This window comes from Lipotes vexillifer, unplaced genomic scaffold (assembly GCF_000442215.2).
Source record: "Lipotes vexillifer unplaced genomic scaffold, Lipotes_vexillifer_v1.1 scaffold39, whole genome shotgun sequence".
In the NCBI taxonomy this organism is placed as follows: domain Eukaryota; kingdom Metazoa; phylum Chordata; class Mammalia; order Artiodactyla; family Lipotidae; genus Lipotes; species Lipotes vexillifer.
Window position 1 is genome coordinate 1,776,794 of NW_006787038.1, and position 18,896 is coordinate 1,795,689.

Here is an 18,896-nt window from a genome sequence, read left to right on the forward strand (position 1 = left end):
TGTATCTTTTTGAATCAGAGTTATTCAATATTCAATATCTTATGATGGAAAAGAACCTGAAAAAGAGTATATATGTATAACTGTACACCCGAAACTAATACAACATTGTAAATCAACTATACTTCAATAAAAAATAAATTTAAAAAAAAGAGAGGGCTTCCCTGGTGGCGCAGTGGTTGAGAGTCTGCCTGCCGATGCAGGGGACACGGGTTTGCGCCCCGGTCCAGGAAGATCCCATGTGCCGCAGAGCGGCTGGGCCCGTGAGCCATGGCCGCTGAGCCTGCGCGTCCGGAGCCTGTGCTCCACAACGGGAGAGGCCACAACAGTGAGAGGCCCGTGTACCGCAAAAAAAAAAAAAAAAAAAAAAAAAAAGAGAGAGAGAGAGGGAGGATTTCTCAAGACAGGAGGAATAAAAGGATATTTTGCAGGTTGATAGCAATGATGTAGAAAGATAGTATTTGTTAATATAGGCAAGAAGGGGAGAATTTCTGGAGCCTTGTCCTTGGGTAGGAAGGAGGGGGTGTGAGGTGGTGCATACGAGGAGGGCTGATTTTAGAGAGGAGAACCCTCAGTTCATCGGTGGTGGCAGTAGAAAGGCAGGTATGTGGGCAGGTGCTGGCATGTGGGTAGATGCGGTGATGGGAGCTGGGGGAAGTCCCTTCTGATTGTTTCAGTTTTCTCAGCAACATTGTCATTGGCATGAATTTTCTGAACTGTAGGTCTGCTTATGCCCATCCATGGAATCAAAGCCTTTGCTAACTTCCTATCAACCATAAGGTTCAGAAGATGTTTCAGCTCCTCATAACATGGTCTTATCCTAACTCCTCTGGAGCCACTACCCTCAACAGTTACCTGCATTGAGTGGTTAAGAATCTGCCTGCCAACGCAGGGGACGCGGGTTTGATCTCTGGTCCAGGAAGAACCCACATGCCACGGAGAAACTAAGCCCGTGTGCCACAACTACTGAGCCTGCACTCTAGAGCCTGCGAGCCACAACTACGGAGCCCGTATGCCACAACTACTGAAGCCCAGGCACCTAGAGCCCGTGCTCCTCAACAAGAGAAGCTACCACAATGAGAAGCCCACGTGCCGCAACGAAGAGTAGCCCCCGCTCACCACAACTAGAGAAAGCCCGCACTCAGCAACGAAGACCCAATGCAGCCATAAATAAATAAATAAACAATAATAATTTGTAAAAAAGAAAACAAAAAACAGTTACCTGCATTGCACTGTCATGGGCTGTGTTTCCTGAGCTCACCAAGCCCCTTCATGCCTCTGGGTCTTTGCATCTACTGTTCCGTCCACCTGGAAGGCCCTTCTCCTGCGTTTCCACCTGAGAAACCTCTACTCCTCTTTCAAAATCCAACTGAAATATCAGATCCTTTCTGAACCTATCAGTGCATCTCCCCTTCAGACTCTGAGCTCCCACCTTGTGTCCCCAAGTAGTGCCTGACCGCGAATTGTCACCAGATTTGTGGTGACTCAGTTAAATAAATTATTCTCTCAGCGCTTTAGACTGACTTTTGTCTCCTCATTAGAGGTGCAGTATTTCAGATCTCTCTAGCACCTAGCAGAGCCTTGTGCATGAAACAAAATCAACACAGACAGACCGAGAGACAGACAGACAGACAGATAGATAGAAGAGCATAGAACCACCAACTGCCAAATCTCCCTTGTGGGTTATTGAAGGTATTGTTTCTAGTGTTCCATGTAGTCTTTGTGCCCCGGAAGGCACAACTGCTAGAGTAAAAGACAGGACTCAGTGTGTTCAATGAAGCAAAAATCAGCCAGAATGCCTTGAGGTCAGAAACTGGAAGTCCAGCCAGACTCTGTTGTGGTTGGGTGCCCAGAGATGTTTACGCCCGTCTCTGTAGGACAATCATGGAATCTCGGCATCTGGGCAGCTGAGAAACAGGAAACCTCTGTGCTGGGGCCAGCCTGCTGCCCAGAGCCCTTGATCTGGGTGTGGCCTGAAGCAACAATGCTTTCTGTCTGAACATTAACTAGCAGCACTCTCACATTCACTGGTCGAAGTAGCCATTGTCACAACCCTTTAAAAATAGGTTTACTGCCTTTCTTAGATTATGAAAGTAATACAGAATCATTTTACCCCAAATATAGAAATGTATTAATAGGAGAAGAAAGACACTTATAATGCTTCCTCCTAGAAAAAAAATCACAGCTAACATTTTGGTGTTCATCATTTTTTCCAATGTTTTTCTCTGTGTACAGATAAGTTTCCATAATTATTTTCATTAAAAAACCAACAATGGAATCATAAATGCATAGCTCTATAGCTTCCATTTTTTTTCCCTCTTTCGTGTCAATGAATATTAATCTACAGCAACACTGTGAAAGCCAATTAGTCCACTGTATGGATGTACCATAACTTATTTAATAAATTCCCTTTCTAGGGACAGTTAGTTCATTCTTATGTTTTCACCATTATAGCCGTAGCATGGACCTTGGAGTCTGACTGCCTAGATTTTTAAAAATTAATTAAATAATTAATTAATTAATTTTTGGCTGCATTGGGTCTCCGTTGCTGCTTTTCTCTAGTTTGTCGAGCAGGGGCTACTCTTCGTTGCGGTGTGCGGGCTTCTCATTGCAGTGGCTTCTCTTGTCGCGGAGCACGGGCTCTAGGCACGTGGGCTCAGTAGTTGTGGCGCACGGGCTTAGTTGCTCCGCGGCATGTGGGATCTTCCTGAACTAGGGCTTGAACCCAGGTCCCCTGCATTGGCAGGTGTATTCTTAACCACTGTGCCACGAGGGAAGCCCCTGACTGCCTAGATTTGAATCCCTAGAGCCACTTACTAGCTTTGTGACCTCTCTGTACTGAGCCTTCCCGTCAAAAAAAATGGGAATAACCATAGTACCTACTGTTATCATCGGGGTGTTGTGAGGATCCAGTGAATTAACATATGTCACATTTTTAGAGCAGCTCCTGGCACAGTAAATTGCTGATGTGTTAGCTATTGTTATTATGAGTAGTATTGGGTTGAACACTCCTATCTATATCCTTGGCAACTTATCCTATTATTTTCTTATGTTACATTTCTAGAAGTGGAAATTCTGGGTCAAAAACTAGGCATATGTTAAACTTTCATACTTGTCACGCAGCTGCCCTCCAGTTTACACCCAACTGATTGGGAGTAAAGATGAGGGTCTGAAGGAGAATTTTCAATTTTGACTGTATATTTCTGTATTAATGGAATTTTCATAAGAAAGTACTCGTGCATTACTTGTATATACACTTTAAAATAGCCAGTTTGCTCTCTTACCAACATATCTTTAAAAGAACACATATCCTCTCATCCTCACCAACACTGAGCATGTCAGTCTTTTGTCAGAGTCAGTCTTTTAAATCTTTGCCAATATGATGGGTGAAAATGTTATCTCATCATTTGTATTTCTTGCTCATTTTTCATTATTTTGGGAGAAATAGTTATGTTGTGTATATTACAAAACTTAAACATGTTTATATCATTTGAGTCAATGACTCTACATCTACGAAGTAAAATCAAGATGCTATTAAAAAATAAAATACATTTTTAAAAATTAAAAAAAGAAAATGAGGGCTTCTCTGGTGGTGCAGTGGTTAAGAATCCGCCTGCCAATGTAGGGGACATGGGTTCGAGCCCTGGTCCGGGAAGATCCCATATGCCACGGAGCAACTAAGCCCATGTGCCACAACTGCTGAGCCTGTGATCTAGAGCCTGCAAGACACAGCTACTGAAGACCGCGCGCCTGGAGCCCATGCTTCGCAACGGGAGAAGCCACCGCAATGAGGAGCCCGTGCACCACAGCGAAGAGTAGACCCTGCTCGCTGCAACTAGAAAAAGCCCACGCACAGCAACGAAGACCCGATGCAGCCAAAAATAAATTTTAAATTAAAAAAAAATTAAAATAAACAAAAAAACTAAAAAATGATCTGATACCCACAGATTTATATCAAGAATGATTATCTTAATATTATTTATAAGACTATAGAGTGGTTAAATAAATTATAAAGTATGATATCATCTATGTGATGCTATACTATGCAGCCATTTAAAAAAATCGTGTTTGAGAAGGGTTTGTCAAACATTATTTTATAGTAAGTAGAGGGGAGAGAAAAATCACGTGTTAAAAATACAGAGGGAAGAGATATGGGAACATATGTATATGTATAACTGATTCACTTTGTTATAAAGCAGAAACTAACACACCATTGTAAAGCAATTATACCCCAATAAAGATGTTAAAAAAAATACAAAGAAGAAAAGGATGAGAAAGAAATACATTAAAATATTAGCAATAGTTCTTCATGGGTGACAGAACCATAGGTAACTTTTTTCTCTATTTCTTCTTTTTACTTTTCTGTATTTTCCATATTTTCAGTGGGTATGTTCTCACTCTTGTAATTAAAAAAAAAAAAAAGGCATCCCTTGCCTTGGATAATTTAATAAAACTTGCATTTATAGGATAGCCTATGCATGTTTGGGGTCAGAAAATATATGGGAAATCTCTGTACTTTCTGCTTAATCTTGCCATGAACCTAAAACTGTTCTAAAAAATAAAGTCTTTTAAAACAAACAAACAAAACTGGCATTTTTCTCGTATTGCCTCTTTCCCAGACATACATTTCTGGGCACCAGACAGGAAGAACCTCACTGGAGAAGAAAATTCAGCTACAAACACAAGCACAGAACACAGGGCTTATAAGTTAACTCCAAAGGTATGTAGGATTTTATAGCTAGAAAGTGTAAAATGAGGGCGATGTTGAATTTCAAGTAAATAATAGACATAAGAAAGAAGCTGTGTGTCATCTCTTTTCAGCTGAAGTATTTGAAACCATGGGTATGAGCTGAAAAGAGAGCTCAACTGCACAGATCACCTCCTGACATGAGAGCCTTTCTCCCTGCGAGTCTGTGCCCTTCCATGGGATCTCCCTTGAGATCTCCTAAAAGCTCTGCCCAAGAGGGCAAAGGGGAAGAGCTGCCCACAGGGCCAGCTGGGGTGAGACTAGCAGCTCACAGGCTGTGTTTCCCCTTCTGTGGTGTGTCCACATTTAGGGAACAGCAAACACTTCTGACAAACTCCAGCAGGGCCACTAAGAACCAATCAATAAAACAAGGTGGGCTTATGAGGAGTCCTTAGATAAGAGGCACCATGTGAAGCCCAAGAGATGCTAGGTCATTCTCATCCCTATGACTGACTCTCAGACCAGATTTATATGAGGTTTATTGTTACTTCCTTGATAATGTTCCTGCAAGGTTTTTGTTGGGAAAATTTAGTGTTTATCTTTGCAGGATTTTGTTCATTCATTTCCTAGACTCAGTTGGATTCCGATTGGACCAGCCTAGTAGATCACCACTCCAATATGGTTGGAGAAATACGGAGGAAAATGCCTTATCCTGAAACAGCCTCTTCTGTGCAGATGTCATGGGATCTAAGGGCCCATCACGGGTGATTCATAATAGCGATCACTTAATCACACATTTATATACGAATACATTTTTGCCTGATCCAGAGTATTTCCGAACAGCCTCCCATCCTTGTACTTAGCAGGCTCAGCAAACTTTAGCTGCCACCTAAGACTTGTTCAAGGTGGCACATCTCAAGGACATACAGCATTTCCATGCTTTACTAAGGTGTTTTCATATACGACCTCACTTCTGCTTCATTTTCTGAGGGTCCCCTGCATCATCCATCCCCACATGGCTGTGGGTGGGAGCGGGGGCACCCATTCATCTCTGAGTAGCTCTCCCCGCTGCACTGGCTGATGATGGAAATGGTGAGAGGAGGTCAGACTGATGGCCCAATATGCACAGCCCTGACCATCGACAGACATAGATACAACCGAGTCGGAAGCCCTGGTGGTCTGCGTGACTAGTGCCCATGAATTATAGAATCTACTGGTGTTGGATCCAGGTCAGACTCACCAGCTCTTAGGTGATCTCATACAAGTTAACTTTGCCTCTTCCCTCCCTCAGTTTCTTTGTCTGTAAAATGGGGTTGATAACAATGCCATTTACTAGGGGTTCGGTGAGGATCACAGGTGTTAACACATGTCCAGTGCTTGCAGTCTCCAGCACTGATAATAGGTGCTCCTTAAATTGCAGCTTCCTTTCCCCGTAGGACAGATCTGGAAGGCCCCATAGCCCTGGAACTTTAGCACTGGAATGGGCTTAGGGATCACCTGGTACAGTGGGTGGTTTCCAGACTTTTAGATTTCAATCATTAATAAAATGAAAAAAAAAAAAAAAGGATCAGCTTGAGAGTTGCTGACACTTTATTTGCGGTTAAGGGCACAAAAATAAGTATAAAAGACTGAAACCTACTATCATTTTTATTTCATAAAAAAAGAATCTTAACCACCCTGTTTAAAAAAAAAAACAGGAAGGGCATAATATCCAAATAAATTTAGCTTTGTAAAAAAACCTCTTTACATTGTCGTTTCTGAAAATCAGTGAAAACATCACAGACCAGTGTTAAGGAACCTCTGATTGTCAAACCATGTCTTCGCTTTATGGATGAGGCAGCTGAAGCCCAGAGAGGTAGAGTGACATGCCCAAGGTCACACAGTGGCTGCCATGTCTCACTGTTATCTAGGACAACACCCCTGGACATAAAGAGTTCCTTTCATGTGGCTGAGACAGGTGCTCCGAGCTGAGAGTTAGTAGGTCTGGGCTCTACTCCCAGCCATTTGCCCTCAAGCCACACTTTATGCCTTATCTGCTTTTCTAAAATGGGGATGATAATCACCCCCTCACTAAGACTGTCTGAGAACCTAATGAAAGATGAGCTTCAAAACTGCTCGGAGATGCATAGCAGGGTATTAGAGAGTGAGGTATTAGGAGTGAAAAGTCTCACTGTCTGTGATCTACTTGAAAGTATTTCTGCCAACAAAAATAGATGAAGCAAATATGGCAACATATGAACAATGGTTAAATCTAGGTGATGGGTTTATAGATGGGTGTTGTTACTCTAGCCTCTCCACTTTTCTGCATACTTGAAATTTTTTAAAATAAACATTCCATCACCATAAAAAGTGCTCTGGAAAGGTAAATGGAAGGGATGGTGTTACTCACAGAGAAGATGCCCTCAGGGAGGTCCGGTCCTGGGCTCTTCAGCCAGGTGGGGCTCGCCACCCCAGGAGCTGGAGCAGCAACACAGCCACAGTCATGAAGTGATTTTGGTTTCCCTGCTTCCTCCCCAGGCAGGCCTGGTGCCTGTGGCTGGGTAAGGGAAGCCTCCCACCTCTTCTCAGTGCAAGGCACCATCTGACAGACCCAGCCCTGCTGCAGCCGCTGGCACTGGGGACAGTGAAGGCTGCCTAGCGCAGCCAACCAGTGCGGGGCGGGGGTGGGGGCGGGTGGGTTATGAATATGCAGATAGAGGCCAGAGCCGGTTGGCTGCCCCCCTGCCACCTCCCACTCCCACCCCATCTCAGATGTCCAGAAAAGCCAGCCCAGAGAGGACCTTCTTGAAATGCCATCTCTTCTGTCCTTGCCTAAGGATCCATGGAACCCCTTGATATTTTGAGACTGAGTTACCCAGCTTCGCCCATTACACTGGCCTCCAGCAGGGAGCTCCTGACCTCGGCTTCCAGATTCTCCAGAGAGTCAGCTCCAAAGTGAACATCTTTCTCCCTACCCCTCACGCATCCTGAGAATATGGAAACCAGGCCAGCACCAAAAATATGGCATCTCGGCTCTGCAGGAAGGCTATGCGGCCTCTCCCTCCGGCAGAGGTCTGAACACTTTTGGGGAGGCTGTTTGCTGGGCCAAAAGCCCCCTTCTTTGGCAGAGCTGGGGAGAACTCACTGGTCAAATCATTTCCCCCCAACATCACTAGAATTTTAGCAACTTCTCCTTCATGTTGGGAAGTGGAGTGAATGTTGTGAAATACAGCAATGGAAACCGATGCACTAAAGCTCAGTTCAACATGGATAAAGCCTCAAAATGTAATGTTGAGTGAAAGATGTAAATCACAGAATGACACAGGTACTGTGATTCCATTTATATTACGTTTAAAAATAGGCCCAAATGTCTAGATTTTCGCTGAGTACTCGTCTATCCATTATTTTTAATTACAACTGAAGGAAGAGATAGATGGAATCTGGGTATCGTGAGTAATTCAAAGTGAATATAGGGTATAGTCTCTATTTTATGGACCCCAGGCTCTAGCTCCATCTATCATCTGGTCAATAATATTAGAAAAAATATAAGTAAGGATGTGAGTGTATAGTTCAGACCACACTTATGAATACTGGGGAATTTCAATTAAAGAAAAAGAATGCTGTGTGTATTATTTAAGCTGAGCTGTCCTCTCTGTGGTGTTTTTATAAATTAACTGAGCCATTTATTCTTCCTAGAAACACATTTCTTTTTCTTATATAATTTGAAACTAAATACATCTTTTCCTCAATTTAAAGAATAAACAAAAACATGTGTACAGTTTAGGACACATGCATATTGAAGCTGCAATGAAAGCCTGGGGATGGTTAATATATAATTCAGCATAGCAGTGGTTAACTCTGGGATGACCAGCAAGGAGGGTCACATTGGGCTTTGCCATTTCTTAAGCTGCATGGCGAGTGTGGGTATTCTTTTTGTTACTTTTCTTTAAATCATACACATATATTTATACACCCTTTCGAATATATATTTTGCCATAAAATTTTTCTTCTGAACCCTGCCATAACACAAGTTTATGAACTTGTATTCATCAACTCCTGTCCCAGTAGATGATGCTGTGTCCTGAAAGGCTTTAAATACAGAAGAAGGTGTGAGCTTATTGAGTTGGACCCTGGGCTCCACGGAAGCTCATATGTGACTCTCAAGGAAATCAGTTTTAACCTTTATCCTGTGAGAGAAATTTTGCACGCAACTGTGTGTCTGTGTGCACTCCTACGTGTGTGGTGTCTAAGACTGTAACATCTAATTAACTTGGGCAATCACTGAAACTCCAGGAGAAATGCTTTGCCACATTATCCAGGCCTGAGCTTCTAAACTCTCAATCAGAATCTTAAAAATTAATCATTTAAAACTGAAAAAATTAAGTAGTTATCTAAGAAATATTAACAGCAACCCCTGCAAAGGATTGCCACAAGTCCTGATTACTGTTCCTGGACTCTTTAGCTGCATCCAGCAGTGCTGTCAGCATGGCAGTATTTAATAATTCCACTTGTATTTATTGAGTACCTACAGAATACCAGCCATTGTGTCCTGTGCAGGGGATTTAGGAAAATAGAGTCATCTCTTTCCTTCTGCTGTTGTGCCCAATAGAGGAGACAGACAGGTAAAAATGACATTACAATCAAGGTAGAGATACAGACACAATGCTTTGGAAAAACAGAAAAGATATCTGTTAACTCTGCTAGAGGGGATTAGGAAGGGATTCAAAAGACTTTGAGAGGATGATTTGGAGTCCCTAGGCAAATAGGAGTTGGGAGCAGCCCCGGCAAAATGTGAAGGAGTGAAATAGCACTAAAGTTCCGCACCTGGGAGAATGGGGGTGGGGAAGGTAGGGAGAGGATCGCGATATAGCCAGAGGCCAGGTTATCAGGTACCTGGTCAAGTTGAAGAGTTAGGACTTTACCCTCTACTGACAGAGAAGCAACCGAAGGACTTTAAGCAGGGGAGTGACAGGATTAGATTTGCATTTCAAAGACATCTTTGACACAGGTGTGGAGGACGAGTTGGAGAAAGTGAGAGTGGAGACCCAGGTCCTTTCAGGAAGCTTTTTAAATTTTTTATAAATTTATTTATTTATTTACTTTTGGCTGCGCGCAGGCTTTCTCTAGTTGCGGCGAGTGAGGGCTACTCTTCGTTGCGGTGCTCAGGCTTCTCACTGCGGTGGCTTCTCCTGTTGCGGAGCACGGGCTCTAGGCGCCCGGGCTTCAGTAGTTGCGGTGTGTGGGCTTAGTAGTTGTGGCTTGCGGGCTCTCGAGCGCAGGCTCAGTAGGTGTGGCGCATGGGCTTAGTTGCTCCGTGGCATGTGGGATCTACCCGGACCAGGGCTCGAACCTATGTCCCCTGTAGTGGCAGGGGGATTCTTAACCACTGCACCACCAGGGAAGTCCCCAGGAAGTTCCCCCCCCCGTACGTGGGCCTCTCACTGTTGCGGCCTCTCCCGTTGCGGAGCACAGGCTCCAGACACGCAGGCTGCGCAGCACGTGGGATCTTCCCAGACCGGGGCACGAACCCGTATCACCTGCATTGGCAGGCGGACTCTCAACCACTGCGCCACCAGGGAAGCCCCCCAGGAAGTTTTTTAAACAATCCAGGTGAAGGATGCTGAGGACTTGATCAGAGGCAGCTGCAGGACAAGGATGTTTTCTCTATTTAAAGTTAGGGCTTCTGCTCATCCCTCCAGAATTGCAGTGGAAGTGCTTTCAGGGTTTGGGTGAGTGAAGGCATCATAAAGCTCCTAAGGATCAGGCAAGAAGGCTCAGCTAAAGAAATCAACATGAGGGCTTCCCTGGTGGCGCAGTGCTTGAGAGTCCGCCTGCCGATGCAGGAGACGCGGGTTCGTGCCCCGTTTCGGGAGGATCCCACATGCCGCGGAGCGGCTGGGCCCGTGAGCCATGGCCGCTGGGCCTGCGCGTCCGGAGCCTGTGCTCCGCAAGTGGGAGAGGCCACGACAGTGAGAGGCCCGCATAACGCAAGAAAAAAAAAAAAAAAAAAAAAAAAAAAACAAAAAAAGAGAGACTCAGGAAAGGGAAACTGCATACATCTTTTCTTAAAAATGTTCCTGGTGTTGCTGGTTTTCTGGTTATTTGCCTCTTTCCTGTAATGGAAGCTATATCATCTGTTGCTGCCTTTCTGTAAGAAAAGTTAGGACACAGTTAGCTTCTCTATGCCAAAGTGGGTTTCTCTCCCTCTGGAAAATTGTCCTCACTCTTTTTATCAGTTTCTTTTGACGTGTCAGCAACATTTAAAAAACGGTCTATGGTTTCTATATCACTAATAAAATAAACCCCATCTCCTCGTCACTTTCAGTTTATTCTTCATATCTTAATAAAAAGTGGCCTGGGGGCATCTGATAACAGATTATAGTTGTAGCCAAGTTTTCCATGGCACTTGGCTTAGAACAGACTCTTAAACACAATGAACATTAAACACTTCTGCTTTTTAATGTTTGCAGAAGCTTGAAGGTCCTAAATTTTGTGAGGCCTGCATAATGCACAAGATTTCTCATGAAATATCTTTTAATACTTAAAATTCTGTTCAATAACATTGGGCCCCTATATGGAGTCAGTAAAGTAACATTAAGAGAGAATAAAATCATTTAAAAAAAAAAAAAAAAGGAAAGAAGGAAGGAAAAAAGGAAGAAATAGTAGAAAATATCCTGTTTTTTAGGAGAAGCCAAATAATTGACCAAGAATAGGAAGACTGTTATTTCTTAGTTAAACAGCTGATGGTTCCGAATTTCTTTTTTAACTCAAGATACAAAAATAATCATAGGTCAAGTTTTCAGTCACTTCTTTGTCCATGAATATGTTTCCCTCTGTTCTTGGAGTGATGGGTAAACATGCGACATCTCTCTAAGCCTCATGACTGGGTTTTTTAAATTACCAAAGATTGTCTTTGATGGGAACCTGTAGTGTTGACAGATGGGCCAACAGAATCTCGTGGTGCTTTATCCCTGACATTTACCAAGATACAAGTACTTAGATATCAGTAAACTATTCTGGTTTTAAAATCCTATTGGTCTGGGGATAGGCTGTGCTCAGAAATGACATCTCTAGAATAATTATAAGCTTATTGTGTTGTGATGTTACTGAACATTATACACATTTTACTAAAGAAGCAACAGAAAAAATCATGTTTCTCATCAACTGTGTTACATTTTGTAGGCCATCCTTCTGGGGGAAAAAAAAACATAATTCTTTGGCAGCTATAGTTTTGATAAAAGACCTTTACTTTTCCTTTCAATGAGTGTGGGCCAGAGATAGGGACTCCGTAGAACTTCTGGGAAGCTTTTATGCAAAAGAGAGTCCAGATCAGTTTTGTTTTCTCATTTTGACATGGAATACCTGTGAGTAGGTGGTGGGTGAAGTGAAACTTTCTGTGGGCAAATGAGTTGCTACTCTGGACATTCTGGTCTGTGTCTTTTGGTGCCCCTGCTGTCAGGACAGCCACTGGCTGCTGCTAGTAACAGCTGGGGCCCAGAGCATGCTTCCTTTTCTTCTCAACTTTCCTTCTTGTCTTTTCAGGTTCTGGGCAGGTTTCTTTGCTCCTGTTTAAAAAGGTGGACCTCCTTACAAGCACTTGAGCAGAACTCAATACACTGTTCATAAAAAAAAAAAAAAAAAAGAAACCAACATGAGTAGGCACCAAGTGGCTCATTCATTCATTCATTCTTAATTCAAACTGAAGCTTATAGAACACCTTTTCTATTAGGAAGGCAAACTATAAAAGTGGATACTCAGGGGCCTGGGGCTTTAAGGGGAGGATAAACTAAAGAGTAGAGGGAGTGCTACCTGCTTTCACTTTGAAGCATGGTCTGCCCAAAGCTGGGAGGCCCAAATTCAGCCCACAAATATTTATTGCACACCTAAACTGTGACAACCTCTGTTCTAAGTGCTGGGGATACATTATACTTCAAAAACAAGCAAACAAACTCACAGAGAAAGAAATCTTATTTGTGGTTACCAGAGGTGAGGGAGGTGGGGGAATTGGATGAAGGTATAAACTTCCAGTTATAAGATAAATAAGTACTAGGGAGGTAACACACAACATGATAGATTAACACTGCTGTATGTTATATATGAAAGTTTTTGTTGTTTTTGTTTTTGCGGTACGCGGGCCTTTCACTGTCGTGGTCTCTCCCATTGCGGAGCACAGGCTCCGGACGTGCAGGCTCAGCAGCCATGGCTCACGGGCCCAGCCACTCCGCGGTATGTGCAATCTTCCCGGACAGGGGCGCAAACCCATGTGCCCTGCATCGGCAGGCAGACTCTCAACCACTGCGCCACCAGGGAAGCCCCTATGAAAGTTTTTAAGAGCATAAATCATGAGTTCTCATCACAAGAAAAAGATTTTTTTTTTAATTACTCTAATTTTGTACCTATATGAGACAACGGATGTTCATTAAACTTTTTGTGATAATCACTTCATGATACACATAAATCATTATGCTATATATCTTAAACTTAGTGCTACATGTCAATTGTATCGCAACAAAACTGTAATTTAAAAAAATTGCTGGGGATACATCAGTGAACAAGACAGACAAGGTCCCTAATCTCATGGATTTTATATTCTGGGGGTAGAGTGACAAATGAACGGCCTCCAAAATGCACAGGATGTATGGGGAACAATTAGCTCGGCTGGAGACAGTTTGAGTTGGCACTATGGAAGATCAGGAGATGTGGATGCAGAAGTAAGCCTACTTGGTGAAGATCTTCAGCTCGGTTAAAGGGCAATGGGAGCCCTTTAGAGGTTCCTTGGGGTTCTGTTTCTTTGTTCCGGGGTTAGGGAGCGAGGCAAGTAATTATTGCTTTTTTCAATATTTGAGGAACCTGAGGCTTAGGAAGGCAATGTCACCTGCCCAAGGCCACACAAGTGTAAGATAAGGCAGGCACGTCTGCCAAGGTCTGAGTCCGAAGCCCATGCCGCCTTCGGCTCTTTACCGGTAGTGCAGAGGAGGAACGGCGCGGTGCCCCTGGGTGCCAGGACAGAGGGGCACTTTCGGGAGGACCGGCCCCGGTCGGCTGGCAGCGCGGCAGCCTCACTAGCGCGGACAGCTCGCTTGAGGAGCTGGCAACTCCGCGCTGCCCGTCGGTTCCCCCCGCTCGCCAGTGGTTCGCTCCGAACGCCCCTCCCCGAGCGGCGGGTGCTGCGGCCCGCCCCGCTTCCGGTTGTTGCCGGGCCCTATATCCGGTGTCCGCCTGCCCTCCGCTCCGCTGCCTCCGCCACCGCTGAAGCCGCTGCAGTCGCGATGCTGTCCCGGTCCCGCTTCCTGTCCTGGGCGTTCAGCCGCTCGCTCTCCGCCTTCCAGAAGGTGTGGTACGGCCGGGCCGGGGCCCCGGCGGGTGAGAAACTCGCCGGCGGCGGACGGGCGGCTTGGGGACAGGGGCGTGGCGCCCCGGCCAGGCCGGGCACCAAGGGCACCGGGACTCGGAGGCCGCGGGCTGGGCGGCCCAGAGCCGTTGTTGCCCTCGGGGCCGTCTTGCGGAGCTCACCGGCCCGTCGCCTTCCCGAGACAGCCGGCGCCCCGTCCCCTGCTGGACCCCGCCCTCCGCGCAGGCGGAGGAGCCGCCTTAGAGCCGCGCCCGCCCCCGCACGAGACTCAGAGTTCGGGAGGAGGCGCCGCGGAAGCCCAGAGGGGATCCGGGGCCCCGTTTCCTTTCTGTTTAAGTTGTTGGATATCAGTCCGTTTGGGAAGTTGAGATAGTTTGGCAGGTCCCGTGTGGTGACGGACTGAGAGCCCGTCCAGGCTGTTGCCTTTACCTTTTGGAGTCATGAGATTCGCCTGTCACTGGCACCTGGGCAGCTTTGAGTCTGTGCTTGAAAGAGAAAGCTGTTTCTTCTCTCCTTTCGTCTTTGGTGACGTCGATAATGTCTTCTTTCTCAACAGGGAAGCTGCCCTCTAGGGAGACGTTCCCTGCCTGGTAAGTTCTGCCCTTGCCGTCACCTAAAACGCTGTCCTCCTGGGCAGAGCAGTATGCGAGGAAATCGGGGTGCCTGTGTTTCTCCGCATCGTGTTCAGATAGATAGGAGTGAAACAGGTGTTGTTTAATAACAGCTATCATTTATTCATTTGGCACTTAGTTATCCGTATCTGCTGAGTGTCAGGCGCCATGCTAGGCCCTCACAAGGGATCCAGCAGTGACGGGTTCTCGCCCTCCTGGAGCTTACAGTCTAGTGGGAAAGACAAAATGTAAATTGCTAAACAAGTGAACTATCATGAATCTTGGTTAAATGCTGAGAAGGAAACATACGAAGCTGGACACTAAAGCTGTGACCCAGAGGATGTGACAGGCCAGCCGGACGAAGAGCAGGAGAAAGAAAGGGAATAGCATGTACAAAGTCCCTGAGGAGGGAAAAGCTTGGCAGTATTTTGGAACTGGAAAAAGGGTGGTTTGGCCAGAGCATTTTAGTTGAGGGAGGGAGTGGCATGAGATAGAAGATGCCATAGAGACTAGCGAGAATTTAGGTTTTATCTCAACAGTTCTTTATATGCGTGGCATAAGTATTTGTTGAATGAGTTGATCTTATTGTGGGCATTCTGTGTGCCAGGCATTGTTCTGAGTGCTTTCTGTGCATTTTTTCAGTTAATCATCAAGAAACAGTAAAAGAGGTGTTTTCTCTATTTTACAAATGTATAATTCAAGACTTAAGAGAGGTTAAGTGCCTTGACCAAGGTCACGCAGCCAACTATTGGTCAAGCCAGGTCTGCCTATTCCTCAGCCCAAACTCCTAACCCACCATGTTATCATTTACTCATATAATCAACAGATTATTGAATTCTTACTACATGCCAGGCAGTGTGCTACGTGACAGGGATAGAGGTGGTCTCTACCCTTCAGGATCTTAGGGGCTACTTGGAGAGAAAACAAATATATATTTATGAATACCTAAGGACATAATTACATTGTGATTACTATAAAGGAGAAGTGGAGTGTAATGAGAGGATGGGATGATGTAGCCAGGCTTGCGAGGGTGGAGAGTGTGGTGGCAACATCAGTAAAGGCTTCCCGAAAGAAGTGACATTTAAGCTAAGTCTTGAAGAACACATAGGAGTTGGCCAGGAGAACTATATTCTAAACAAAGGGGATTGCTTGTGCAAAGGTTTTCAGGCAGGAAGAGACTTGACCGGTCATAGAAATGGAAAGGAAGCCTGTCTGGGAGGGCTGGACAGGAATATGGAAAGTTTTTGGACTTTATCCTAAGAGTCATGAGATCATAGGCACCTAGCACAGTGTTCGCTCGTAGTGGACTCTCAGTAATAAACTTTTTAACTTGGAATTTTGAAAAATGTCAGTAAACATTTTCTCCACTTCATAGATTGGCAGGACAATGGGAAGAGCCTTGTACTTGGGGTTTGCGTTGTGGTTCAGGGCTTCTCCTTGGGCTAGTCACTTAACCTCCAGAAGCCCTGCTTATATATGAAACGGGAGTAATGGCAGGTGGTCGTTGCACTTCAGGGAGTTGTGAGACACAAAAATCAAAATGAGGTCATTATGTGAAAGCTTTTTATAAACTCTTAAACGCTGTACAAATGAAACTTGCTATAGGATGAACTCTAAATTGGAGTTAGGGTTGCAAAAATCAGTAAGGGCTGCTGACTGTTCTAGCTCAAACACATGCTGTGTTTGGGATTTGTACTGCAACATCACTGGTTACTGGATATAGAGGTGACTTGACTTGCCTCTGAAACTCTGGGGGTGTTTGTAAGGAGGTGGGCACAAGAGAGAATTGTCTTCCATTTGGTGTTTACCGTGCCCGTGGTTCAGAAAGAGTTGTTAATAGATCTGAAAAAATAAGACACATGAAAGAATATAATCAGGTGAAGCAGATATACTAATTAGTTGTCAGTTGAAGAAGTGCAGTTATCTGTGATAAGGACAATTCGTGGGGCAGAAAGGAGCTCCCACCTTGTTGAGTATGACCAGAGTGGAAGGTCTCGGGAAGAGTGTAGGAAGACAGTAAACTGAAAGGAGGGACAATGATTTGCTGGGTCCTAGAGCAGGCTGGAGACCTTAGGCCTGAAGTAGCCTAGTCTTTGCTACTGGGGTTCAGGCACCAAGACTTCCTGCTCAGTGTATTTTAAGTAACCAGGGAAACAAACTCAGATCAGACATTCCCACTGCTTCTCTGATTAGGCTATATGTAGTCACAGGATAAGCCATCACGTGTCTTTTTCAAGCTTCAATTGTATTTGAAGTCTTGGGGAGTAGAGCATTTTATTATGAAAACATAAAGCGATAATGAAAGTTTATGAGTTTTAAGATAAATAAGATTATAGAATTCTCCCCTTTCTTCCTCAAAGCCATTCCCACCTGAAGTCCCACATACCTGTTGTTCTCTGCCATTACTATTGCTATGGTGAAAAAGTTTAAGAAGCAGGGTTCTGTGTGATAAAGATTATGTTGTTGTCTGCTGTTGATCCTGTTCTATCTCAGAGTTAGGGGGTGAACAGACTTCTTTTCCATTCCCAGCAGGTATCCTGTATAAGATAAAGAGTTGTTGGTTAAGAGTTGTTTTGTTTCTTGCAGGGATCTCCTTATGTCAGGGACCAGGTTACCCTGACAGCAGGAAGACTGTGTAAGTATCGCTGGGGAGCACAGATATGTGGACATGGGGTATTTAAGACACCAGTTGAACCATCTGCTTTCTTAACTGTCTTTCAAGCCTAGTAGTCAAGCTGGTTATGTTGAGTCCCTCTACCTAACCTTGATGTTAATTTATGACATGTGCTTGAGCTTCAGCCCCATGTTAAGTGCTGGACCAGGAGTGTGTCTGTCCTGAGGTGTTCAGATTATAATGAAAGTGAAGCTGGAATCCTCTTTTTATGGGAATAGATATAGAAAGGTGCTCCTAAATATTCTGGTTGGATACAAGTGAAGCTGAAGGACTGGAGGTTACATTTATTGTGGAGATTAAGAGCATCTGTTTGGTTGCATGGTTACTCATTTTAGAAACAGTAAAAGCAAAAGACTAGTCAGTTGAATCATGGGACTTTGCCTAGTTCAGAGGGAATGCTATTATTGCATAATGCAAAGTTTGGGGAAAGGCCATCCATGTGTGTTTCAGATTAACTTCTGCTTATGAATGTTGCTTAATGCTACTTTGCATCCCAAGTATTTTCAGGGTGGTGGTAAGAGGATGCTCTTTAGTTACCTGTTGAGCAGCTGTCAAGCTATTTTCTCTACAGGTGGGATCTTCAAAATGAAGGATGAGCAGATTGGCTCCTTCTTCACTGTGCATTACAAGCATAATCCCATTGTAAATGTTCTTTTTGCTGTTCCTAAGTATTCTACTGTTAACATCTAATACTTTTGTAATTTAAAAGTTATTTAGGGAGATTCAAAATGTGTTACTCATCTGCAGCTTAAATGAAAAGTGGAGCAGCCACTAATCCTATGCAATAAATGCAACAAATAACTATTCAAAAGTAAATTATTTTAAAATACCCTGAACTTTGAGGGATAAGGATCACACATTAGGGTATTACTCTAATCTAATAACTGTTTTTGTGTTGTATATTGTCTTTTTTCATGAATAAGGTACCCATTTTACTTAAAAATCTTTGATTGTAAGACTATTTTTGGTTTTATGTTTTTATTTAATAGCTTATAAATTTACATGGTTCAGAAGTAAAAAGAGTGTCCATGAGAAGATTTTTTCCTGTTCTCTTGTGCCACCAAGTTTCTCTTCCCAGAGGCAGCCAGTGCTCCAGGTTCTCGGGTGTCCTCAAAGAGCAGTCTCTGCATTTATACATTACCTGTTAGTTCTTGCCTACGAACATGTACCTATACATGGTTGTAAACTGTTGGCAGAACACTTTGTGTTCTGTATTTTTTTAATAACATACATTTTCCCCTTGATTTTACATAGACCTTATAGTTATTTTGAAATTATAAAAATAAAAATATCAAAAGGCAACTTAAATCTGTTATACTTTTCTATTATAAAGATGCTTATGGTAGAGTATTCAAGCAGTCCTGAAGTGTAGAAAGTGAAAGTCCCCATCAGTCCAAATCACTCTTCCAAAATGTGTGTGTATGTAACAGATAACCATAGATACCGTATATATCTACGTTTCCCACTCTCCAGTGGTAACCACTATTAATGATTTTGTGCATACAAGGTAATATTCTCCAGTTTACATTATTTAAAGTTAGTGTCATATCAAAGAATACCTTGCTCTTTTTTTTTTTTTTTTTTTTTTTTTTTTTT

The 18,896-nt window shown here is 43.8% G+C and overlaps 1 protein-coding gene across 1 annotated transcript in view; it reads left to right on the forward strand.

The window, feature by feature from the left end:
• The first annotated feature begins 13,894 nt into the window (after positions 1-13,894).
• The window catches only part of DLST (dihydrolipoamide S-succinyltransferase), a 19,855-nt gene continuing 14,853 nt past the window's right edge, over positions 13,895-18,896 (forward strand). The window contains exons 1-3 of the mRNA XM_007459740.1: positions 13,895-13,995; positions 14,572-14,605; positions 17,213-17,261. Of these exons, the coding sequence (XP_007459802.1) occupies positions 13,933-13,995; positions 14,572-14,605; positions 17,213-17,261 (146 nt within the window). The 5' untranslated portion in view covers positions 13,895-13,932. The remainder of the gene's footprint in view (positions 13,996-14,571; positions 14,606-17,212; positions 17,262-18,896) is intronic.